At 41.7% G+C, this 27,857-nt stretch overlaps 1 protein-coding gene across 3 annotated transcripts in view; it reads right to left on the reverse strand.

Annotated features, from left to right (window-relative positions):
* LOC125457448 (neprilysin-like) overlaps positions 1 to 27,857 on the reverse strand; it is a 206,318-nt gene that overhangs the window by 98,385 nt on the left and 80,076 nt on the right. For all 3 annotated transcript variants that reach the window (XM_059651202.1, XM_059651203.1, XM_059651204.1), the window contains 4 exons: positions 20,040 to 20,120; positions 19,866 to 19,961; positions 11,259 to 11,377; positions 10,531 to 10,596 (listed from right to left, as the gene is read on the reverse strand). In XM_059651202.1, coding sequence (XP_059507185.1) covers positions 10,531 to 10,596; positions 11,259 to 11,377; positions 19,866 to 19,961; positions 20,040 to 20,120 — 362 coding nt within the window. The remainder of the gene's footprint in view (positions 1 to 10,530; positions 10,597 to 11,258; positions 11,378 to 19,865; positions 19,962 to 20,039; positions 20,121 to 27,857) is intronic.

The raw sequence follows: 27,857 nt of genomic DNA on the forward strand, positions 1-27,857 counted from the left end.
ATGCCATGCTTTTGAAGAATAGTAGAAGGTTTGACCAACATTTATCAGCCAATCAAAATCACTGAAGCAGATTATTATCCATAGTCACACTGTTTTTTTTGGAGAATTTATTGTGTTTTAATTGACAAATTGAAACATAGAAACTTGGAGCAAGAGTATGCCACTCGGTCCTTCGAGCCTGCTCTGTTATTTGATATAATTACGGCTGATCCTCTATCTCAATGCTATGTTCCTGCTTTCTCTCTGCACTCATTGAAGCCTTCTTGAATATATTCAGCAACTTGGCCTCCACGGCCTTCTGTGGTTGAGAATTCCATTGGTTCACTACTCTCTGAGTGAAGAAAATTTCCCTCAACTCAGTTCAAAATGTCCACTCCATGTCTTGGGACTGTGATCCCTGGTTCTAGGTGCCACAACCAGAGGAAACTTTCTCCTTATGTCTAGTCTACCCAGCCCTTACAGGACCTATCTGTTTCGATCGGATACCCTCTCATCCTTCGAAACTTTGGTGAATTTAGGCCAGTCAAATCAATGTCTCCTCATGGGATTTTACTTCTTACCACTGTAAATAATCTGAAATTGCCTTCTGTCCAGATTGGGTATATCCTTTCTTAGGCAAGGAGACCAAAACTGCATGCAGTGTTCCTGATGTGGTCTCACCAAGGTCTCTCATCACTGCAGCAAGACATCCCTACTTCTGAACTCACATACACTGGCAATGAAGGCCAATACATTATTTGCCCTCCCAGTTCTTGTTACACTTGCCTGTTCACTTTCATAGATTAGTACACAATGACCAGATCCCTTTGTAATTCGCATTTCAAAATATGTCAGTATTTAAATAACATACTGATGTAATGATTTTCACAGAGAATGTAACTTTACATTCGACCACAATGTATTGCATCCGTCATGTGTTTTCCAACTCGCTCAACTTGTCTAAATCACATTGAAACTTCGCTGCATCCTCCATACAACCTACAATCTTGTCCAAACTTGGAGATGTTGCATTTGGTTCCTTTATCTAGGTCATTTACATACATTGCGAATAGATGGGGCTCTGGACTCATCCTGGCAGTACCCACTAGTCACTGACTGCTTCCTACAAAATGATCCCTTTATTCCCAATCTGTTTCCTGTCTCTCAACCAATTCTCAATTCATACCAATATATTACCCCTAATCTCAAGTAGTTTAAGTTTGTCCACTAAAGTCTTATGTGGGATTTTATCAAAACTCTTTTGAAAATCTGTATACATCCTCAAATCCTTACACCCTCAAAAAAACTCCAGTAAATTTGTTAAACCCATGCTGGCTCTGTTTAATGCTACTCATGCTTTCTTAATGTTTCATTGTCACGTGTTTTATAATACACTCCAACATTTTCCTATTACTGATGTTAAGCTAACTGGCTTACAATTGTCTGTTTTGTCTCTCCTCCCTTTAATAAATAGTGGGGCTACATTTGTAATTTTTGTGTTATATGTGCCAGCACTACAACAGTGATTTCAACTGCAATAATACCCCATTGCTTGGAAAATGCTTGGGGATATTGTGCGTTTGTGAAATATGTTATATAAATGCAACATTTTTCTTATTGCCTTCTTAAGACTTCTAATGGTGCTGCAGTATCAATGATGGCTGAGCAACTGAAGTATAATCATAACTGATCTATGGTCAGGCTTCCGTGACAAAACATGCAGCAGGTTTCACCAGAACCAATGAGGCAAATGGTCAATCTGTCCATTTCTCTGATGGGGTTGGTTGTCTGAACATCTTTGAATACTGTCATGGAACCAAGATGAAACAACTGTACACTTGGCCTAAGGCCACGTGGAAAGTGCCACTTCCTACACTGTGGAGCTATGTCCATGGATAGAGAAAGAAAAGCTGCTGAAATCACCTAATCCATGACCAAACTTGACATACTGCCACCTTTTCCCTTTACTGTCCCGCAGGGTGTTGTTGTTTCAAAAGAAATTTCTTGAGGAAAAGAAATCTGCAAATGAAAGTTCTTCTGTTGTATGGTTTTACACACACATCATCAATTTAAGTTCAGGACAGACTGGTTCAGGAATAGGCAAGGTCAAGAGCTATCTTCAATCTCAGGCTTCCTTATAACATTGATTATTACAGTTTAAAACTAAACTCCCCGGAAATATACCAGGCTCTAATCTTACTGTTACATTCCTCAAAGCCTGCCCCAAAAACTCTACCACTTAAAGCTTATAGTTCTTTTCCACATCCTTCTCTGCAAGCTTTTTTTTATCTCTTTTTAACTCTGCCCATAGTGTGCTAATTATGCCAAATGAGGAGCAGCTCTGTGGCATAATTGCAAGGTTTATCTCTGGCTATAAATCTTTTACTCAACAAAAGTACATTTTCCCCGGTAGAATTGAAAATAGAGCTTGGTTTATAATTAGTGGCCAAAGGCAGGATTCAGAACAAAAGCCTGAATTTTCACTAATAGCTTTAGAGGGCAGACTCAGGACAATTCCCAGCTCCACAAATGTGACCTGGGAAAAAGTGTCCCAAAAGTTAGGGTTTTCACTTTGGGCCAGAGGGTTGAAGGGGGTATGATTTAGTGGTAGGTGGGTTGGTCCAGATTATCCAGAAGCTGTGGTAGGCATACTGCAAATAGTGCAGTTGTTTCTGTTTGAGGTGGTGGGCTGGGTTAAAGGCCTGCCATGTTTATAGTTAAAAAGCCAATAAAATTAAAAAATAAACAAATCTTCACTCCTCACATCTCCTTATCTGTTCTTCATGCTTCCCATGATACACTTATGTCAACCAATGTCACCTTATTCTCTCCAACCAGCTCACATGGCCCTCATACTGTCCATTCTACTTGATACCTGTGTACCCATCCACATAGCTTCTCAAACCTTTCACGCCAACCTATGCCCCTGTAACCAGTCACCTTGGCCCTGATAACAAGGTATGAAGCTGGATGAACACAGCAGGCCAAGCAACATCTCAGGAGCACAAAAGCTGACGTTTCGGACCTAGACCCTTCATCAGACAGGGCCCCTGATGAAGGGCCTAGGCCCGAAACGTCAGCTTTTGTGCTCCTGAGATGCTGCTTGGCCTGCTGTGTTCATCCAGCTTCACACTTTGTTATCTTGGATTCTCCAGCATCTGCAGTTCTCATGATCTCTGACCATGGCCCTGATGCTAATTTATTAGTAACTCATTCATGATTAACAGATTAACAACCCCATCATTTTGTCCTTCATACCAACAATGCCAACTCACCCTGTATCCAGCATTGGTAAGGTCCAGGGCACATGCTGAGATGAGTTAAGTTTAAATTCTTAATTATCCTTGAACAGTGCACTGTTTTATAATACACACTCTCCCTTGAAAAAAAACTCATTCAGTAAATATACCGGTATTTAAACTCTCATAAAAACAAGCACCTGGAGCTGGCAATCAAATTACAAAATGACAAGCATTGTGAATTTCAATGCCTGTGTGATGTTAAGTATGCAGACCATATGTCCTGTGGAATGGCAGATCAAATCAAACTGCATATCCCTTTGGCTGTTTGCAAGAAGTCAGGTACTGACTATTATCATTAAGCACTTGCAAAACTTGCAACATGATGTCCAATATTTGATGTGCTTCTGTAATCAGACACTATTTGCGACATAATGCTGACTGACTGAAGATTTATGGTGACAACCAGTTTATGGATATCAACTGGGATCACAGTGGGCACGCTTACACATATTGGAAGCCATGTATATTAATAAATAGGACTCTTTGTAATTGGAAAGAACATGAATACACACTATGCCTGTTTCAATATAACTAAGTAGTTGACAAACATTCTCTGGTTTGTCATGAAATCAGGATAATCAGAGTCATCTTGCCTTGTACAGAATTTAGTAGGCAGCCTTTGAGATACACAACACAGAATCACTGAACAGAAACTGACAGCCAAGTTCTGTACCCATGAAGACGGCCTCAACTGTGATTAAAAGAAAGGTTCATGTCGCACTAAATGTGACCCCACCACACTGTTCTATGAAATCTTCCATACTGTCCTGTTTTGACACCAACATATTGATGACTTGTTATGATCTCTCTACCTTAATTAGTTTGTACAGTTTTGAATTACTTGTAACTTTGATTAGACCCTTGACATGTGACTCATATCTATCATGTCATTCCAGTGATTTAGCTTGACTCCAGCACCACCTTATTTTAATTTTTTTGTAATTATCTCTCTGCCTTATTTAATCAGATTATAGGGCATCACTTTACTTTATTCAGCAGGTAATACTTTACTCGCACTGTCTGACACTTTTGATCAAATTATTATTATTTGACACACACCATTTTTGTGATCTTTTGATCTCTCTGCCCTCAATTTCTCTTTTATTTATTAATGGGATAAAGGCATTGCTGGCTAGGCAGCATTTATTACACATCCCTAATTGCCCAGAGGGCAGTTCAGAGTCAACCACATTGCTGTGCGTCTGGGGTCATATGTAGGCCAGACCAGGTAAGGATGGCAGTTTCCTTCCCTAAAGGACATTAGTGAAAGAGATGGGTTTTTCCGACAATTGACAATGGATTCAAGGTCATCATTAGATTCTTAATTCCAGATATTAATTGAATTTAAATTCCACCATCTGCGACGGCAGGATTTGAATCTGGGTCCCCAGAACATTGTCTAGGTCGCTAGATTAACAGTCCAGTGTTAATACCGCTAGGCCATTGGCTCCCCCTCCGTCTATAAATTCTGTCTGTGCGCTTCCCTCTCACATCACCTGACGAAGGTGCTACACTCCAAAAGCTTGTGACTTCAAATGAACCTGTTGGACTATAACCTGGTGTCGTGTGACTTCTAACTTTGTACAGAATTTAACAACGTTTGTGCGATAGATGTCAGTCATTGCTAACTGGCATATTCTCTATGGCAATGCTTCTCCCAATCAGAGTACACCCACAACCGAATGGACACTTTCTTTCATACAATATAATTGTTAAATCCCTTTACATTTTTTTTTGCCGCAAATTATTCTGATGACGGCAAGACAAAAAGCTTCAACAAAATGTCTGTTTTTTTCCAGCAATACTCATGCTCTGTACTACCAAATGACAATTGTATTGAGTGGTGGAGCTGACCTGAGGGACCATATGGCTTATTCTGGTTGTTATTTCTTGTATTATTATGCACAGATTACTTACAACCCAACTCTCTTTGGCCTATGGGTGAAAAGGTCCCACCTATGTTCATTTTACCTTTCTAGCCATCTCATTTTGAACTTGTTATCGCTCACAATACAAACTCTGCCACAGTGAAACAATTGTCTTAATTGCATTTCTGAAGAATGGTCTAGGTCCGAAATGTTAGCTTTCCTGCTCCTCTGATGCTGCTCTTTTCATCCAGCTTTACACCTTGTTATCTTAATTGCCTTGCTTACTTCTATACCAAGGATAAGGCAGACAACTCGTGTTAACTTGCTCACAGGCACAGCTTAAAAGTGCATCTATGCAACTTATTAACAGCTTTTATTGGGGTCAAAGGTGACTATCATTTAAAGGCTTGAAACTACTGTTGGAAAATGTATCATGTGTCTACACATTTTCTGGTTTGCTACACAAGAGATGCATCACTGTCTTTATCTTACTTAGCTGAAAAAAGTCACCAAAGTAACTCAGAGAGAAATGTTTAAATTGGAAATGTCTCCCACCTCCAATGATCTCCAACGCATGGTGCTACATAATAATGTTGACAATCAACTTCATGATGACAGACTGGGTACATACACTGCCTCAAGCTATAATGAAGCCTGTGTAGAGCATAAAGTTCTTTCAAATCAGTTAATGTAGAATCCAAGCTATCAAATAGCACTTTAAATTTAAGGAAGGCAAAAATGGAACCACAGAAGATAAGCTGCACGACAAAACAAATTTTGACATACAAGGGGATAGAAGAATAGTAGGGAATATTTCTAAAGGGGAATCAATAGATTGTAGGATCTCCCACTTAAAAAAAGCACATCCAAAAACTATACACCACAGATGAATAAAATTGCAAATGCAAGGTTGGAAGTTAGAAAGGTATACATTACGCAAAAAGATGATAAAAAGAAGAGGACGATAAATATGATTACAAAGAAAAAGTAAGAAAAAATAGAAAAGCAAACAGGAACAAAGAAATCAAATAAACAAGCAACAGAAAAAAAAAGCAGAAATCCGTGAGTATTCTACACTGAAAAAGAACGTTGACATGACAAAATGAATTATTGTTTTATTTGTTCATGGCTGAGGGCATTGCTAGTTAGGCCAGCATTTATTGTGGATCCATAATAGTCCTGGAGAGGGAGGTTGTGTGCTGCCTTCTTGAACTGCTGTACTCTTTCAGGTGTAGAGACACCCACAGAGCTGTTAGCAAGGGAGTTCCAGGATTTTGCCCCAGTACCTTTGAAAGGCTGGTGAGATAGCTCTTTGCACTATGTATGACCCCAAACAGTGGCAAACATTCACCATGATTCTCTTTGTCTCCAGTCCTTTTAGGGTGCATCTCCATATGGTGACACATTGTGCCTCAACAACAAGGGTAGAAACCCTCATCTCCCCTCTGAAATTCAGCTCATTCCTCCATGTTTGGATCAAAGCTGTAATGAGGCCAGCAGCTGAATAGTTCTGGGAGAACCCCAACTCAGTCATAGTGAGCAGGCTATTTCTTTGGTAAGTGCTGCTACTAAGCAATGTACCTCTAACCTGGATCTGATCCAAGGGCCTGTGCACAATGACCAAAATATTGGCAGCATTTGGAGCACTGACAATCAGTTTCAGAAGGTGCAGCCACATATCAACCTGGGAGGTCCCCACATAACAAAATTTATTGGTGATTGATATCAGAGTCAACAATGTCTAACACATTAATTCTGATTGAAAGTAGGCTGTTGAGCTGGTAATTGCTTGAGATTATCATTCTTTTAGTGCAGAGGACATTGGAATAAGAAGAGACTAGCTTTCATGTTTCCATAAGGTTACAATTTGCAAACGATTAGGAAATTCTGAATAAAGGTCTTTCTGAAAAAGAGTCATACCAGACTCAAAATGTCAACTCTTTCTCCATAGTTGCTGCCAGAGCTGCTGAGCTTCTCCACAATTTGAGTCATAGATTCATAGAGTCCTACAGCATGGAGACAGGCATTTTGGCCTAAACTGGTCCATGCCGACCAAAATGTCCATCCACTCTAACCCCATGCCCCTGCACTTAACCTATATCTTTCTAAACCTTTCCTGTCCATGTATTCATCCAAATGCTTTTTAAAGGTTGTTAATCTACTCATCTCAACCACTTCCACTGGCAGCTCATTCCATAAATGTACCACTCTATATGTGAAAAATTTGCCTCTCAGGTTCCCATGTACTCTTTCCCCTCTTCCCTTAGACTGATGCCCTCTAGTCCACAACTCCCCAGCCCTAGAAAAATGACTGTCTCCTTGCCCCTCATGATCTTGGACATTTCTACAAAATCCCCACCTCAGTCTCCTACATTCTAATGAAAGAAGTCCTAGCTTGTTCAACCTCTCCCTATAACTCAGTTCCTTAAGTCCTGATAACATCCTTGTAATTTTTTTTTTCTATCTTTCCAGTTTAATAACATCCTTCCTATAGTAAGGTGACCAAAATCGAACACAATACTCCAAGTGCCACCTCGCCAACATCCTGTATAACTGCAACATGACTTCCCAACTTCTATACTCTATACCCTAAGTGTGCCAGATGCCAAAACCCTTCTTCATTGCCCTGTCCATCTGTGACTCCACTGGCAGAGAACCGTGCACCTCAACTCCAAGGTCCCTCTATTCTACTACACTCCTTCAGGCCCTACCATTCAGTATGAAACTCCTATGTTTATTTGACTTTCCAAAATGCAACACCTCACACTTATTTATATTAAGCTCCACTTGCCATTTCTCAGCCCACTTCCTCAGCTGAGCAAGATCCTGCTGCTATTTCTCACTGCCCACAATACAGTCTATTTTAGCATCATCCACAAACTTACTAATCATGCCTTGCACATTCTCATCCAAATCACTGATAAAGATAACAAACAGCAATGGGCCCAGTACTGACCCCTGAGGCACAACACTAGTCAGAGCCCTCCAGTCCGACAAATATCCTTCCGCTATTCTGTGTATGTTTTAGAAAAGTATGAAATAAATGTGGCTGAAACTATTGCCCATTTGTCATTTAACAGAGCCAATGGATTTGCTAAATAAATGCATATCTCAGAATCTCCAAAGATACTCAATGCTTTCAATGGCCCAAGGTTACGTTCTGAAATAGCTGCAATATTATTAAGTGAATATTTTCCCAGTAATAGAACCCATAGCAATGTGTAATGCTGGCCACATTCACATTCTAATGCCTCACTGATTTTAAAGCCTAAGCATTGTAGCATCTGCAAAGACAGAAAAAATGATCTCCAGTAATTGCATACATTAAAACTGATTTGTAGGCTTGTGATCAACAAAGACTGTCAACTTCATTTCAAGGACTAAAGCTCCATATGTTAAGCCTGTGCCTTTTCTTAAAATCAAAGTTGGTTCCAAATTTAACAGCTTTAGTTTGGAGCAGAAGGTAATCTTGATGAAACTAAACATTGGAAATGTTGGCCAAAGTGTTACAGCAACTGCCACCCCTCCGAATGATGGATGGGAGGCAGATTAGTAGAGAGGTAAAAGTGGGGATGCCATAACAGCATTGCTGTGCCCACCACCTACCCACCCTTTCCCGCCCCCACAATGATACTAACAACAGAGATCTCTCTCTAGTGACAAATTGAGACCCAGAAACAGCCAAGTCATAGGACATTCTCCACCACCATTGGATTTTGCTTACAGCACAGAAGCTGAAACCAGTTATACTGGAGGCTGGGCAAAGGGTGAGCAGGGGTGCTTCCCTTTCACCAGAAGCTATCCCTCAAAACACCCAGCAATTGTCCTTCCTTCCAGACCCTTGAATATACATGGGCGGCACGGTGGCTCAGTGGTAGGCACTGCAGCCTCACAGTGCCAGGGACCCGGGTTCGATTCCAGCCTCGGGCGACTGTCTGTGCGGAGTTTGTACATTCTCCCTGTGTCTGCGTGGGTTTCCTCCGGGTGCACTGGTTTCCTCCCACAGTCCAAAGATGTGCAGGCTAGGTGGATTGGCCGTGCTAAATTGCCACAGTGTTCAGGGGTGTGTGGGTATTAGGGAGATGGGTTTAGGTGGGATGCTTCAAGGGGCGGTGTGGACTTGTTGGGCCGAAGGGCCTGTTTCCACACTGTAGAGAATCTAATCTAATCTAATCTAAACCAGGAGCACACATAGGTATTTGGCTCCTTGAACTTGCTCTGTCATTCAATAAGATAATTGTTAATCTGTTCAAGCTATGAATTGTCCATTCCCACCTAACTCTTAATTCTCCTGACAAAAAAGAATGCATCCACATCCACTTTTAAAAAAAAAGACTGCACTTCCTCTGCCTTCAGAGGGAGAGAACTCCAAAGGAGCAAAACACCCTGAGAAAAATATTTGCCTCAGCTTTGTCCTAAAATTTGGACCTACATTTATTAAATGGTGTCCCGCAGCTCTGGTCTTACCCACTGGAGGAAACGCCCATTCTGGGTCCCCATTGTCAAGATCTTTCAGGATGTTATATTCTTCAATCAATTCAGCCCTCATTCTTCTGAACAAGTGTAGTCTGTCCAATCACTCTTCATAAGACAACCTGATTATTCATAGTATTAATCTGATTGACAACATCTGAATCAATGTATTTATATCCTTTCTGAAAGGAGACCAAATTTGCATACACTGCTCCAGAAACTTTCTCAACTATAACTAAAGAGTAAAATCCTACTTTTATGTGCAATTCCCTTGCAATAAAGGATAGAATTCCATCAGCCTTCTTGTTAACCTGCAGCACGTGCATGCTAACTTTTATTGACTCATGCGATACAATACCTCTTCACATTACAATTCTGCAGTCATAGAACATAGAACATAGACATTACAGCACATTACAGCACAGTACAGGCCCTTCGGCCCTCGATGTTGTGCCGACCTGTCATACCGATAGGTTAGCAAAATGAATAACCTCACATTTTTGCGCACTCTACTCCAACTGCCAGGTCTTTGTGCACTCACTCAACCTATCTATTGTTGTCTGTAACCTCCATATGTATGAACATGTGAAGAAGAAACAACAATAAGAAAAGCTGTTAATTTTGACCCTTTTACCAGAGGTCAAGTCCCATCTGTCTCTGATATGTACCTGAATAGATCGGTTAAAATACCTTAAAGTTGATGATTAAGGGACCTGTATTTCTAATACTGACATTGTCTTCCTCAAATTATTATTAATTTATCAATTGTCTTGAATCTGTGACAGACTCCTGCTAAAGGAAACAGTTTATTTTTCTTTATTCCATCATCCTAACCTAACGTTTGAGTTGCGTTATAGTCTGTGTACAAGATTAAAAACAAGTTGAAACATAATAAGAATACTACATACCTCCTTATAAGCACCAGTGCATTCAAAATAATCCCGGGAAGGCAGGCCTAGGCTGGGTTGATCGATCTGTTAATTCACCAAAAGTTAAAGTACAATTAATGTCATGTTGATTGCAAATCTTTGGTCTAACGTTGACGTAAACATCAATGAAAATGTAATATTATGTTTGCAGTATGTGCTGTTAGCAGTGTGTGAATTGGCCTGTTCACTGAATTAGGAATTACACATTAAATCTCTAGAACTTGCTAGCAGAGTCATAGTTCCCCCTTCTTTGATTTTGACAAACAACACATCCAATCCAACACAAAAACAGAAGTTGCTGGAGAAGCTCAGCAGGTCTGGAAGAATCTGTGAAGGGAAATCAGAGTTAATGTTTCAGGTCTGGTGACCCTTACTCAGAATGGTCACCGGTTTCAAAACATTAACTCTGATTTCTCTTCACAGATGCTGCCAGACTTGCTGAGCTTCTCCAGCAACTTCTGTTTTTGTTCCTGATTTACAGAAGCAAAGTTCTTTCAATTTTTACTTAATATATTCAATACTCCTCTTAGCTTTCGTCCTTTCAGTCAGCAATGAGGATACATTGTTTATAAAATCTACCCCAGTGTGATCTTTTCAACTCGGCAAAAAGTATGCTTGAAATATGCATGCTATGCTTAGTGTTATTTTGTAAAAGAATGCAACAAAATGGCATTTTAACAAAAGAGAATCTTATCAAAGTTACATACATGGATTATGTAAACATTGGAGTTTTTGTCATCTGTCCCAACAAAAAAGTCTATGATGACACGCTTTCCAAATCTGGCTGTTAAATTTGCAATGACTGTCTCAAGTGTCCAGTCTTTACCTATGAGAAAGCAAATATAAAAAACATGGTGACAGCAACTGGGCAACCTTTAGTTCAAAGAATATTCTCTCATCTGCCGCAAATGAAAAACCCTTGAGCAGGTTATAGGAAACTGGTCACTAATAAAAATACATATCACGACATATATCTGAAATGAAAGTAGAAAATGCAGAGAAAGCTCAGTATACCAAGCAGTATGTGTGAAGAAATTAAACAGAGTTAACATTTCAGGTTAATTCAGATGTTGGTTCACCATTAGGCTTAGGACACACCACTGAGAGAGGAGGCAACAAGTTTAAAAAGAGCGCAGAGAGCAAGTAATGGTTTCATTATGAACAAAGTACCAGTAGAGGAGGCAGCAAATTCTACAACAGCGTGGAGAATGAGGAGTGGTTTAATTCTGAATATAGCACTGAGAGAGGCTGATCATGAGAAAGACAGAACAGTGAATTCACAGGAAATCTGTAAGGTAATTAGCTGGTGAGAAGCTGTTATTAGGGAGTGAGTCTAAATAGCTTTAAAATAAAACTGTATTATTTATAAAAAAGTAGGAGTGACTTGGATTTCAGGGTGGAACACTACAAAATGAAAGTAAAACTAAATCAAACCAGAGTAAAACAAAATAATAAAGGAAAATAAAATGAACATCAGTGAAGTAAATTATTAAGTTTTCTTCATAAATTTAGATTATAGTATGGCAAGTCAGAGGGGCCATGTGGAAATATATCGCAATGCATGGACATACCATGTATCACAAGCAAACATATCTTCAGTAAGTGTCACTATCTATACAGGCTTGACCTACAGGTTTCAGAAGTTGAACAGAAGCTAGAATCACTGTTGTGATCTTAACCCATGACTGTAATTGATATCCCCACAGGGAGATTATCAAATGAGCCACAATCTCATTGAGTGATGGATAGGACTTGATGGGCTGAATGGCCAACTTTTGCTCCTAACTCTTATGGTATAATGTGGTGATCACACCACAGATTAGAAGCTTACAGGCAGAGCGGAATAGGTGACTACCAAGCAGTCTAGGGAAACCAGGCAAGTAGTGCAGGAGTCTGCTGATTCTAAGGCGCTTGCCGATTTATTCCATTTTAAAAACTACTGAGTGTGTAGCCAGGCACAAGTTCATAGGAGTGTGTGTGTGTGTGTGTGTGTGTGTGTGTGTGTGTGTGTGTGTGTGTGTGTGTGTGTGTGTGTACATGCACGCTTGCATGGCAGACTGGGAGTGTTGTGTGGACCGAAAGAAGAAAAGCAGGGCATACAGATAGATGATTCTATATTGAGGGAGTCAGACAGATGTTTCTGTCATTGGAACATGATTCCAAGATGGAGTGTTGCCTTACCGGTGCCATGGTTAAGAATTTTATGGAGCAGTTCCAAGACATCCTTCTATTGACGTGGATCTGTTAGAAATCATGGTCAGCAATATATGCAAGAAGTATAAAATCATGAAGGTCACAGATAAGGTGAATAGCAAGAGTCTCTTCGCAAGGCTGGGGATTTCAAAGCTAGGGGGCGTATTTTTACAATGAAAAGAGAAAGCTTTAAAAACGTCTGCTCTTTTCCAGAGAATAACATTCCATCTTATTTATTTTTTTCTGATTCTTACATTGTCTCAAAGTTGTAACTGCCCTGTTGTCACCTTCTGCACTTTGCTCAGTGCTTCATTGCATTTTTGGTAATAGGCAGGGTAGGTCTGTGCAACATACTAATCAATGTTGTGCATATATATAACACTTTCCTTCTATATGATGGTTATATTCATTAGAAATGCACTCCGGTACTTTACAATTTTATGACCTTAATCTGTACACGAATTAAGATTAGGCATAGGCTACTTGATCCCTCAAACCTGCACCACTATTTGATAAGGCCATGACTCATCTGATTATTCCATATTTCCTCTTATCTCTGACAACCTTCCACTCCTTTCCTTATTGAAAATCTATCCAGCTGTGCCTTAAAAATACCCAAAGACTTCGCTTCCACCATCTTTTCATGAAGAGAGTTCCACACATGACACTGAGGAGATCTTACCCTCATCTGTGTTAAATCAGCAAACCCTAATATGGCAACATCAATCTGTAAGGTTTTTGAGAAGATTCATAGCTTGGGTTGTGGATTAGATTGTAGACATGCTCACCAAACTGGTGGGTTTGGTTGCAAATGTTTGTCACCCTGCTAAGTAACATCATCGGTGCACCTCTGGTGAAGCGCTGGAATTCTGTCTCACTCGTTATTTATACGCCTCAGTTTTTTGGGGTGGTTGGTACCCCTTCCGGTTCTGTTTCTGAGTGGTTTGCACACAGGGTCTAATTCAAGATAATAAAATGTGAGGCTGGATGAACACAGCAGGCCAAGCAGCATCTCAGGAGCACAAAAGCTGACGTTTCGGGCCTAGACCCTTCATCAGAGAGGGGGATGGGGGGAGGGAACTGGAATAAATAGGGAGAGAGGGGGAGGCGGACCGAAGATGGAGAGTAAAGAAGATAGGTGGAGAGGGTGTAGGTGGGGAGGTAGGGAGGGGATAGGTCAGTCCAGGGAAGACGGACAGGTCAAGGAGGTGGGATGAGGTTAGTAGGTAGCTGGGGGTGCGGCTTGGGGTGGGAGGAAGGGATGGGTGAGAGGAAGAACCGGTTAGGGAGGCAGAGACAGGTTGGACTGGTTTTGGGATGCAGTGGGTGGGGGGGAAGAGCTGGGCTGGTTGTGTGGTGCAGTGGGGGGAGGGGATGAACTGGGCTGGTTTAGGGATGCAGTGGGGGAAGGGGAGATTTTGAAACTGGTGAAGTCCACATTGATACCATATGGCTGCAGGGTTCCCAGGCGGAATATGAGTTGCTGTTCCTGCAACCTTCGGGTGGCATCATTGTGGCACTGCAGGAGGCCCATGATGGACATGTCATCAAGAGAATGGGAGGGGGAGTGGAAATGGTTTGCGACTGGGAGGTGCAGTTGTTTGTTGCGAACTGAGCGGAGGTGTTCTGCAAAGCGGTCCCCAAGCCTCCGCTTGGTTTCCCCAATGTAGAGAAAGCCGCACCGGGTACAGTGGATGCAGTATACCACATTGGCAGATGTGCAGGTGAACCTCTGCTTAATGTGGAATGTCATCTTGGGGCCTGGGATGGGGGTGAGGGAGGAGGTGTGGGGACAAGTGTAGCATTTCCTGCGGTTGCAGGGGAAGGTGTCGGGTGTGGTGGGGTTGGAGGGCAGTGTGGAGCGAACAAGGGAGTCACGGAGAGAGTGGTCTCTCCGGAAAGCAGACAGGGGTGGGGATGGAAAAATGTCTTGGGTGGTGGGGTCGGATTGTAAATGGCGGAAGTGTCGGAGGATAATGCGTTGTATCCGGAGGTTGGTAGGGTGGTGTGTGAGAACGAGGGGGATCCTCTTGGGGCGGTTGTGGCGGGGGCGGGGTGTGAGGGATGTGTCGCGGGAAATGCGGGAGACGCGGTCAAGGGCGTTCTCAATCACCGTGGGGGGGAAGTTGCGGTCCTTAAAGAACTTGGACATCTGGGATGTGCGGGAGTGGAATGTCTTATCGTGGGAGCAGATGCGGCGGAGGCGGAGGAATTGGGAATAGGGGATGGAATTTTTGCAGGAGGGTGGGTGGGAGGAGGTGTATTCTAGGTAGCTGTGGGAGTCGGTGGGCTTGAAATGGACATCAGTTACAAGCTGGTTGCCTGAGATGGAGACTGAGAGGTCCAGGAAGGTGAGGGATGTGCTGGAGATGGCCCAGGTGAACTGAAGGTTGGGGTGGAAGGTGTTGGTGAAGTGGATGAACTGTTCGAGCTCCTCTGGGGAGCAAGAGGCGGCGCCGATACAGTCATCAATGTACCGGAGGAAGAGGTGGGGTTTGGGGCCTGTGTAGGTGCGGAAGATGGACTGTTCCACGTAACCTACAAAGAGGCAGGCATAGCTGGGGCCCATGCGGGTGCCCATGGCCACCCCCTTAGTCTGTAGGAAGTGGGAGGAGTCAAAAGAGAAGTTGTTGAGTGTGAGGACGAGTTCCGCTAGGCGGATGAGAGTGTCGGTGGAGGGGGCCTGGTCGGGCCTGCGGGACAGGAAGAAGCGGAGGGCCTTGAGGCCATCTCCATGCGGAATGCAGGTGTACAGGGACTGGACGTCCATGGTGAATATGAGGTGTTGGGGGCCAGGGAATTGGAAGTCCTGGAGGAGGTGGAGGGCGTGGGTGGTGTCACGGACATAGGTGGGGAGTTCCTGGACCAAAGGGGAGAAAATGGAGTCCAGATAGGTGGAGATGAGTTCGGTGGGGCAGGAGCAGGCTGAGACGATGGGTCGACCAGGGCAGGCAGGTTTGTGGATTTTGGGAAGGAGATAGAAACGGGCCGTGCGGGGTTGGGGAACAATGAGGTTGGAGGCTGTGGGTGGGAGGTCCCCTGAGGTGATGAGGTCATGAATGGTGTTGGAGATGATGGTTTGGTGCTCGGGTGTGGGGTCATGATCGAGGAGGCGGTAGGAGGTGGTGTCGGAGAGTTGGCGTCTGGCCTCGGCGATGTAGAGGTCAGTACGCCATACTACCACTGCGCCACCCTTGTCTGTGGGTTTGATGGTGAGGTTGGGGTTGGAGCGGAGGGAGCGGAGGGCTGCCCGTTCTGCGGGGGAGAGGTTGGAGTGGGTGAGAGGGGTGGAGAGGTTGAGGCGGTTGATGTCTCGACGGCAGTTGGAGATGAAGAGGTCGAGGGAGGGTAGGAGGCCTGGGGGTGGTGTCCAGGAGGAGGACTTGTGTTGGAAGCGGGTGAAGGGGTCAGTGGAAGGAGGGTTGGGTTCCCGGTTGAAGAAGTAGGCATGCAGGCGAAGACGGCGGAAAAACTGCTCTATGTCCGACCGTGACTGGTATTCGTTGATGTGTGGTTGTAGGGGGACAAAGGTGAGCCCCTTGCTCAGGACTGACCGTTCGTCCTCAGTCAGTGGGAGGTCTGGGGGGATGGTGAAGATTCGGCAGGGCTCAGGGTGGCTGTCTCCTCTGGGGTTGCAGGCTGTGGAGGTTGTGGGCGGAGCGATGATGTCGTCGGCCGTGGGCGGGGTTCCGTCGGCGTCGACCGTGGGCGGGGTTCCGTCGGCGTCGACCGTGGGCGGGGTTCCGTCGGCGTCGGTCTAATTCAATGTGTTTTTTCATGCAGTTCTGTTTAGAGTACCAGGCCTCCAGGAATTTCCTGGCATGTCTCTGTTTGGCTTGTGTGATTATGGATGTGCTGTCCCAGTCAAATGTGAGTCTCTCTTCATCTGTGTATAGTATCAGGGTAGGCCACAAACCAAGAACCATCCTATGACAGCTACTAATGAATGTAAAGGATGCCATACCCAAAACCAGCAAAACCACTGTAATATACAAAATACCATGCAAGGACTATGCGAAACACTACATAGGCCAAACCAGAAGAAAACTGACCATATGGATACACGAGCACCAACTATCCACCAAAAGGTACGACCAATTCTCACTTGTCTCATTACAGATGGACAACAAGGAATGCAAATTTGATTGGAACAGCACGTCCATAGTCGCACAAGCCAAACAGAGACATGCCAGGGAATTCCTGGAGGCCTGGTATGCGAACCAGAACTCCATTTAAAAAAACACATTGAATTCGACCATGTATACAAACCACTGAGAAACAAAACTAGAAGTAATACGAGCCACCTCAGCAAACCGAGGCATATAAATAACAAGCAGGACAGAACACCGACGCTTCACGGGAGGCACACTGAAGATGTTGCCTAGCAGAAACATTTGTAACCAAACCCATCAGCTCTGCGAGCATGTGTACAACCTCAGTAATCCCCACCTTTAACTTCATCTACAAGTGGAAACATCTCCACATCCACCTTGTCAAGACTTGCCAGGATTGTATATACTTCAATCGAAGCTTTATATCAAATTTATAGCAGGGAATGCCGAGAGCGGGTCTCATTAAGTTGTAAAAGATGATGAGAGGCATGGCAGGGTGGAAAGGAAACAGCTTTCCCTCAGCTAAAATGTCAATAACAAGGGGGCATAACTTTAAACTGAAAAGGCAGGAGGTTTCGAGGGGATTTGAGGAAAACATTTTGATCACCACATTCATGCCACACAAATGCCAGGCTGTAGCCATTTCCAATAAGAGACAATTTAACCCTGTCCCTTGAAATTCACTGGTGTTACACTACCGAACTGCCCATTGTTAACACTCATGGGTTACAATTGACCAGAAACTCAAATGGACTTTTCACATAAATAGAAGCTACAAGATCAGGTCAGAGACTGGGAATACCATGGCATGTACCTCACCTCCTGGCTCCCCAAAGCTTATCTACTAGCTACAAGGCACAAGTCAGAAGTGTGATGGAGTACTCCCCACTTGTCTGGATGGGTACAGCTCCAACACCACTTGTAGAAGCTTGACACCATCCAGAAAAAAGCCACCTTGATTGGCTCCACATCCACAAAGTCCACCACTGATGCACAGTGACAGCAGTGTGTACTATCCACAAGGTGTGTGACAGAAATTCATCGAAGATCCTCACACAGCACCTTCTAAACCCATAACCACTTCCACCTGGAAGGGCAAGGGTAGTGTAGGCACACAGGAATACCACTACCTGCAAGTACCTCTCCAAAACACTCACCATCCTTACCTTGGATATATATTCCTTCACTGTTGCTGGGTCAAGATCCCAAAACTCTGTCTCCAATAGCCATGATGTAGAGATGCCAATGTTGGGCTGGGTTGGACAAAGTCAGAAGTTGCACAACACTAGGTTATAGTCCAACATGTTTCTTTAAAATTACAAGCTTTTGGAGCACTGCTGCTTCAACAGGTGAGGTCACCTTATTTCACCTAAAGGACCGACACTCCAGAAGCTTGTAATTTCAAATAAACTTATTGGACTATAACCTGGTGCTGTGTGACTTCTGACTTTGTCCTTCACCAAGGACATTGTGGGTCAACCTACAGCACATGGATTGCAACAGCTCAAGAAGGCATCTCACCACCACCTTCTCAAGGGCAACTAGGAAGGGGCAATAAGTGATGACCTGCCAGCGATGCCCACATTCCATGAGTGAATTTTTTAAAAAAACAGAAGGTGGTGAGAATCTAGACTGCACTGTTTGGGAGGGTAGTTGAGGCAGGATATTAAAAATAACCTTTAATAAATGTTTGGATGAGCATGTGAGATGTCATAACATTCAAGGTAATGGGTCAAGTGCTGAAAAGTAGGACTAGGGTACATTTGGTTTTGTTTTTTGGAAAAATCTCAGTAAGTCTAGCAGCATTTTTTGAGAGAAATTAGAGTTATCATTGTGTGTCCAATGACACTTCAGAATGAGTTTCTATTTTTGTGTCTGACCTCCAGCATCTGCAGTTCTTTTGGCTTTTTGTTGTGCAGACTCAATGGGCTGAATGACCTCTTCAATACTGTAATATTCTATGATTCTAAGTCATCCTCATCCTCTTCTAAACTCCAGTGGTTACAAGATTTCACTAATTGTTCTTCATAAGGCAATGAATCAATCCCAGATAGTTTGTTAGCCTTCTCTGAAGGCTGCCAATGCATTGACACCCTTTCCCAAACATTTGAGTGAAGAGTTGGAGAATTTTGTTCAGGATTGGACATTAATTCAGCCATAAGTTATTAACCTGGCCATTCTCAGCTCCTGCTCTAGACCATTAAGATCTTAACAACATGCTGTTACTTTTTAATGTGTCCACATTCCTTGGTGTCTTTTCTCTGTTATTACATGTAAAAACTTAGCTTCCAAGCACTAAGCAGTCTCCAACTACCACCACGCTGGTTGGCTATCTTAGTTTCTCATTGATTTGTGTGGTCTGAAACTGTTTGAAATCTTCCTGTACTTTGGTGTGGTTCGCCACTTGGTCCTTAATGCTGGCATTGTCTGCAAAGTGCCACACCTCCAATTTTAGAATCCAAATTATTTATGTGCAAAGCAAACAGCAGCGATCTCATTACAAAGCAGCAATTAATGGACTTGAAAACCCAGCATGAACACATTGTTCAATGGATGACAGTGATAGCAACACAATGGCTCGGTGGTTAGCAATGGTGCCTCATAGCAACACGGACCTAAGTTCAGTTCCAGGCTCAGGTGACTGCGTGTAGATGTTCTCCCCATGTACCCTTGGGTTTCCTCCAGCTGCTCCAGTTTCTTCCCACAGTCAAAATAAATATAGATTAGGTGAATTGGCTGTGCTAAATTTCCCTGTAGTGTTCAGGGCTGTGCAGACAAGGTAGATTAACCATGGTAAATCTATGGTTACGGGGATAGGCTCGTGGGCTGTGTCAGAGCGAGTTGCTCTTTGAAGGGTTAGTTCAGACTCAATGGGCTCTTCATGCATTGTAGGACCTCTATGATTCTACGCTGTTCATTTTAACCCATGAAATTTACCTTCTTCAACTTGACAATTTGAATGAAATGTAAAAATTCACCAACCATTGTAAAACCATGTTTTGATCTTACCATAATTCTCATCCCAGTTGTCTGTTGCGACTGGCCAATCAAGTACACCGGTCAGCATGTTAATTAGTGGTTTCCCACCTTTGCTTTCAATGGCAGCTGAAGTAAAAACAAGGAAAGACATTAGTGCACATCAAGGCATACATGGAAATGGGGAGATTATCCATTGCCACTCACTTTGATTTGTGCACGATTTATACAGTGTCTTTGCTTTCTTAATTGCGTCAGGATCTCCATTGTCTGGCTTCTCAAGGACATCTGGAATCAAAGAAAAATTAGGTTCAGCAAGACAACTGAGACATGTTTTCCTCAAGCTGCACTGACAACTTTTCCACTACCTCTTAATGGTATAAAATTGTTTTGCCCAAGCTCAATGACCATAATAACAATAGGAAGAAGAATTGACCATTCCGTACCTCAAAACTAATTCTCCTTCAATCAATTAATGGATGGCCTGCAACAAAAATTATTTAACCTCCTTTGATTTGTAACTCCTTTCCAGTACTATCTGAATGATTTTCTTAATGAGTCTCTCTTCTATTGAACTGTTGGAAATCAGTGGAGTTGTTGTTTTTTTTAAATCCTGCAGTTTACCACTGCTCTTTGAGTCATGCAAGTATCTGTCAATCTCCAAAGAAGGAGCATAATCAGAATACAAGGTGTTGGGTTTCAATTGTCAACTCTTGTTGGATGTACTCCTGTAGGTGTTAGAACACGGTCTCCAACTGCTCTCCAAACTTCCATATTGTTTACCAACAGGTCCATCATCATGATGCCCTACCAACCCCTGTCCAACTGGGGAGTGAAAACTTTTCAATCTCATGGTGTTATTTCCTGATTGACAGTCATGTATCACCCAATTAAGCAGATGTTTTCCTCTTCATTTCCACTTCTTCTTGTTAACTAATAAACTAGGAAATAAGAAATCTTCCAAAGGAAATTAAAGCAACCACAATTATTTTCCTGAGATTGTTCTCAGTAAATTGCTGTTTACTCCCTGCAATAGGCTTATGGTTAGACTACAGAACAATCCGAGAAAGTTGACAATTCTAGCTGGACTGTATTGCTGCCTTCACACTAAATGTCAGTTCCAGAGCAACTAATCTACTTGTGCTTAACAGCAGTACAACAAACCCTATGTTGAGTGCATTCCATTACTGGATGCAGATACAAACCTTTAAAAGTACATCAGGACAGTTTAAAACTTGCCTCTGCTGACATGTGGAATTCGCAAGCTGTTTCAGCTATGCAAATTCTCCAACAAGCTATCAATTAACAGGTTACGGAGATTGACCTTCAACTCCAATTCCTCTCAGAATAAACCATGCTTTTAATGCAAAATGTTACTTTTCACAGATATCTTAGGAGTCACTGTTTAACAGATAATTGGTATTTCTAAAATGGCAATTTGTTTGGAGTTCAATTAAATGAAGTTGTTTGAAATGCACAGTTTAGACTAACATGAGCTGAAGTCATGAGCCTGGTATCATCAATGGCTCAATAAATAGGATGCTCATATTTGGGTCAGAATTGGTCATTGGTTCAATTCCAGTAACAAAAAGCAGAACACATAATCCAGGCTGATACTGCAAGTCCAAAACTGACAGCGCAGCATTACTGCAGTCTTACTAGTGAGACAATATACTAACTCCCTATCTGTAAGAAGTATAACAACATTGTTTCAAAAAAGAGCAAGGGAATTATGGTTTGTACTCAGGGCTAATATTTATAACTCAATCAGTATCCCTGAAATGATCTAATTGTTACCTCATCAATGCCTGTAGGACATTCCTGAGGGAGAATTAACTGCTATTTTCCTGCCTTACAACAGTGACGAGCAAATTTCAGACGTACTTCATTACCTGTAAAGCAAATATCTCAAAGTGGTTCAGAATTGCTTTTGTCATTGACAAACTGTGGAATGCAATCTGTTGAAACTCATTGTCTATAATTATATGTGAAGAATAGCTACTTGGCATAGCGATTAGGTTTCATCTTTGGCCAAAAATGCCAAGTAGATGATCCATCTTGGCCTCCTCCACATGCTCACAGCATCATAGATATGAGTCTTCAGCCAATTCAATGCACTCCATGGGATGTCAAGAAACAGCTGACGGCACTCGATACTGCAAAGGCTAAGGGTCCTGACAACATTCTGGCAATAGAATCAAACCTTGTGCTCCAGAATTGGCCAACCAATAGTCAAGCTATTCTAGTACAGCTACAACACTGCCATCTACCCAGCAAAATAGAAAATTGCTGTTTTATCAATTTACTCTCAACTTTCAGTAAACTGACGGAAAAGGTTACTGACAATGTTATCCAAAGCACTCACAAAATAACCTGCTCACTGATTGTCAGTTCAGTTCAATCAGAACCACTCAGCTCCTGACCCCAGTAAAGCCTTGGTCCAAACATGGAATAAAAATCTCAAGTGCAGAAATGACTGTGACAGCCCTTGACATCAAAGGAGTGTTGAATGAATGTAACATCAACAAGCTCTAGTAAATCTGAAGTCAGTGGGAATCAGGGGAAAGCTTCCTATTGGCTGAAATTATATCTAGCACAAAGGAACTGGGTTTGGTTATCAGAGTTCAGCTATCTCAGCTCAAGGGCATCACTGCAAGCATTCCTGAGGGTAGTGTCCTAGACCCAACTACTTTCAGCTGCTTCATGTGACCAACTCTACATTATAAGGTCAAAGTTGAGGGCATTCATTTATAATTGTATAATGTGCAGCACCATTCACTAGTCCTCACATAGTGAAGCTGTCTGTGAGCAAATTCAGTCGGGCCTGGACAATATCCAGGTTTTATCTAATATGTGGTAAGTAACATCCATACCACACAAATGCCAGCCAATGTTTATTTTACAACAAGACAGAATCCAACCATTGACAATCAATGGCACCGTAACTTTGAACACCCCACTATCAACATCCAGGGAGGGGCTAACAATGACTAGAAACTGATAAAACCTGTATCCCTAGAACATTAATCTAGACTTCTGGATTACCAGACCAATGACATTGCCAACATGCCACTCTTTTCTTATGATTTGTTTATTGTCCTGGTCAGTTATTGAAAACATTCACAAGAGGATTCCGTTATACTTTAAACAAAAGGAAATCAAGTTTTATTACACACAAATTGAAACAAGCAAACTATATTGTATTATATCAGATCAGAATTATTTGAAATGGTCATATTACAAACAGCAGAAACAAAGATTCCACCCTCACAGGTAGTCAGACTTCAGTGAATGGTAACACTTTCCACTTTAATGTCCTTTGTTCATTTAGCACTGTGATATTTGTGTTTGTTTTTCCAACAAATGTTTGCATTTACTGGACACCAACTTCTATAATTATTGTCTCTTTATGTAGTTTTTAAGTAAACTGTTAAAGTCTTTTTAAATAAACTTCAAAAGCCTTGTTGGATATCTTCCTCCCTGACACCTTAAACACTTCTGTTTGTGGAGCTCTTCACTTACTAACTTTTAAGTCACTCAGGACTTTTTTTTCTTCCCCGATTTTTTCGGACACTGCTAAATTGTACTGTTGATGTTACAAACCTTTTCTCTCTGAATGGCTTGTTTCTCTCTGAGAGAAACCTACTCAGCCACCAATGTTCTGCATTATCCTTTCTTTCTGTCACTACCTTCCTTTATCATGGGACACATTATTATGCAACAGTACTTTTTTTTTCTTCTACTGTTTCTTTTCTAAAGCACTGAACTATTCAACCCCATAGTATTTTCTTCAAAGCATATTCTAAATGTAAGTAAATAATTATTCAAATAACACACAATATGAAAAACAAAGTGTAATTAAAGCCATACAAAGTTCTATCTACTTTAGAACGCAAGTCTCCAAATAATACTAATAAATTATAATAAAACATCCATTACATATGCATGAAGAAGCTTTGTTAACACATCTGGACAGCATAATGAAAATCACAACTTCCAAAAAAACTTTTACCTCCAATCATCCTCCCTTCCAAATAATCAATAGAGATGTAGCATCAGGACTCACTACTGGTGCATAAATAGATTCTGCCTACATGGTGTACTCTTCACCCTGGAACTAATCAACTCAGATAGCTTATGAAGCAGAATTTGTCATCAGCAGTATATAGGCCAAAATTTTGCAAGTAAACAGGGTTGAACAGAAAACCTAACTGGCTAATAACATAATTAAGAGTCTACCATTTTCCCAAATGTGTTGGCAGCACACCAGGTAGCTGCCATCAATTAAGTCTTGAAAAAACGTACCCTGATATTGTATAAGTCTATGTAGAAATGTAGGTAACTTACAATTTTGAACATAGGAGTAGATTTCTTAGGACTTGGCACTGATGACAGAAGAGTTTAGCAAATTAACGGATAGGAAATAGGGGCCACAATTTCAAGCTGTCAGAATGAAGAAAGGAGTGAGATGAGAAGAAACTTCTTTACTCAGAGAGTTGTTAGGATTTGGTATGTGCTGTCTGGGAGAGCAGTAGAGTGGATTCCATTGGAAATTTCAAAAAAGAGCTGGATATATATTAGACAAGCTAAGGAGAAAGGGCCTGAGAGTAGACAATCTGCGTAGCTTTTTTGGGAGCTGGTATAGACATGATGGGTCAAATGGTCCCATGTACTGTAAAATTCCATGATCCTGTGCAAATTGTCTTAAAATGGAAGCAATAGGTTCATAATGTATGTGTGCCATAAAATGGTCACACTACACGCACTCAAAATGTCCTTCAAATAGGCACATAAATCTCCTCATTTGTTAGTGAGTTTTGAGAAGATTTGTACCCACCTCAAATTTGGCATGCTGATTACGAGGTGCTGAAGATGATCCTCTGACTTAGCAGTATGCTTACCTGTCTGTACTCCTCACAGTAGCAGAGCACTACTGGAAAAACCAGAAATGTTTCAACAGCTGCTTTATTAAAAAAAAACCTACAAGCTCAAGATGATCAGTTCACAAATAGCACACTGCTTCAATAGTTCCAAAGCCAACAAAAGCTTCATTTTAATTTGACATTTTAATCACCTGTATTTCCAAATGCCTCACAGCTACAGCCACAATTTCCATAGATTAAAAAGGCACCAAGCTATTGAGGACAGAGAAGGTTCCACAGCCTACTTGTTGTTCCCATAGCAACAAATAAAGTGACAATACATAGGAAAGGAAAATTGCCATTAATGCAAAATTTCAAATATTGTTTCAATAGATTTTCAGCTTAATCTCGGAGCTAATTTTTATTAAGCGCCCTCATTGTAATTAGGTCCAAATGATAAGGAGTCTCCATGAACAACTCTGAAATGTTGGATAGAATTTAATGTGCTCCTCCATGGTACGCTTGGCAGCACGGCATTTAATTAACAGGAGGAGAAGGATGGCAGGTGAGAACCTCATCACCTTCCCACCACTGCCTCAATATATGTGCATGGCAGAAAGGCATCCTTTAAAAAAAGCTATTATTCTTTCATAGGATTTGGATATTGCGGGCAATACTAATTGTTGCTTATCCCTCATTGGTCTTGAATAGAGTGATTCGTGACACAATTTCAGAGGGCACTTAAGGACCAACACATTACTGTGGATCTGGAGTCACATAGGTCAGATTGGGTCACGAAGGGAAATTTCCTTCTCCAACAGGACATTAGTGAACTAAGTGAGTTTGTATGACAATCAGTAAATGTGTTATTTTAACTGCATTTACTCCCAAAGAGGAGGTGTCAATGGAGCCTGGACTTTTGGATTTGTACAAGGTATCACTAGGGTTAAGCTGGCAGGGGTTCGTAACAACCTAGAGACCCATGTACATCTTCTGCTATTCAGGTACAAAACTATAATATCTACATTATCCAGTCTACCACAGACCATAAATTGCTGGAACAATTGGAACTGACACATTGAAAACTGCAATGGATGGATATAAATCACAGCAAGAATCTATGACCTAGCTCTGCCATCAGCACAATCAAAGATGGCTCGCTGGTTAGCACTGCTGCCTCACAGCATCAGGGAACAGGGTTCTGAGACTGATGGGAAGTGTCCAAGAAGCACAAATCTCCAAGGTGGTAGAAAAGGCCTCTCACAGTACTGGGAATCAACTGGAAAGTATTGAAAGTACACTCTCAGATTAGGTCCTGTGAGTGAAAGCCTTTCACTTGGACAATTAAACAGATGTGAGATCTGAGTGCTTATGGTATCTTTTAATTACTACTTATTTAGTTTACTTAACTCTTGCTATTCCTTTCTCCCTGTTTTCACTGACCTGTTTTCATTGACCATCTTTATACATCTTTGGTTAGACCACAACCAGAGCACTGAATCCAGTTCTGGTCATTATACTTCAAGATGGATTTTAAATAGGTGCCATGGATATTTACCAGAATGGTTACACTGATGAGGGAGTTGGGCAACAAGGTTAGGTTTGAGATATTTGGACTATTTATCTTGAGCCAAAAGAGACTGAGGGGACTTGATAGTGGTATTCAAGATAATGCTTCAGCAAAAATTACTGGTGGCTTGAAAGTAAAAGTCTGCTCATATAGATTGAAGATGTGGTGTACACATGGAAGCTAAAGAAGCAAAATACATTGACCAATGATCCAATCTACTGCAAGTAAAAAGAGAGATTCAGAAGAAGAGATAAAAGGTGAAAAGAAAATGGAAAGTCTGCTATAGAATGGAAGGTGGGAATCGTTAATTGATTAATAAAAAGATGGTAATCTGACCAGTAAAGAAGTAAAAGATGAGTCAAATGGAAGTCTAATTGGTAAGAATAGAACCATCACACCAACAGCTGCTGCCTGAAATTTTTCATTTCAGATGGAAATACATGGACCTGAACATTTAACTCTGTCTTTCTCTCCACAGATGTTGCACGATTGACTAAGTGTTACCAGCCTTGTCAGTTCTTAAGATTAATGAGAAATTGACCTTCATTCTGTCTAGAAAATTCATTACTTTGAATGATTGCTCTTCCATTTAAGTTTTAACATTATTTGGCTGTAAAGAACTACCATCGCTCTTCGCTGTTTTGTCTGCACTCAATTTTTGAACTGATAGACTTACATCAAGAATAGGAATCATTGACAAACTGTTCCCATCTGAAGGTCAGATATAACAAGGTGTATAGCTGGATGTACAGCAGGCCAAGCACCCCAAGAAGTGTCGAGGCCCAAAACGTCAGCCTTCCTGCTTCTCTGATGCTGCTTGGCCTGCTGTATTCATCCAGCTCTATATCTTGTTATCTCAGATTCTCCAGCATCTGCAGTTCCTACTACCCCTTCTGAAGGTCACTTGGATGCATATTAGTGGCCCAGTACTGTTTTGGCAGCTAGCTCAGCCAGCATAGGAATCAAATCTGAGACCTCCCAGAAGAACCAGCCTCTGGAAAAATGCCAGCAGGCTTAAATCCACAGACCACAGATGTATGTCTTTATTGAATGAAAGACAGGGACAAAGAGCAGAAACTATAGGTCAGTTAAACCAACACCTGTCATTATAAAATGGTATATCCATTATTAAAGAGATGGTAGGGAGGCATTTAGAAAATCATAAATACAGTTGGAGGCAACAAGATTTTTTAAAAGTAAAATGCTATTTGGCAATTTTATCAGAATGTTATGAAAATGTAACAGGCAAGGTGGGTAAAAGTGAACACTGACATAGTTATTTGGATTTCTGAAAGTTATTTAATAAAGCCATACAGAAAGGTTACTACACAAGATAAGAACTGATCAAGTTTGAGTTATTTTATTAGCATGGAGTGAGGTTTGACCCTCGAATAGGAAATGTGAGTTGGGATAAATGAGGAAGCTTTTGCATGACAAACTGAAACCAGTGGAATGCCACAGGAATCTGAGGTGGTGTTTCAGCTGTTTGCAATCTATCTTAATGATTGTGTTTTGTCCCATCTGTTTGGTCTGATCTGACATATCACATCCCAGAGTTAAACTTGCCTTGATCGATCAAAAGTTTTGCCTTTG

Source organism: Stegostoma tigrinum, chromosome 14, assembly GCF_030684315.1.
Source record: "Stegostoma tigrinum isolate sSteTig4 chromosome 14, sSteTig4.hap1, whole genome shotgun sequence".
NCBI lineage: Eukaryota > Metazoa > Chordata > Chondrichthyes > Orectolobiformes > Stegostomatidae > Stegostoma > Stegostoma tigrinum.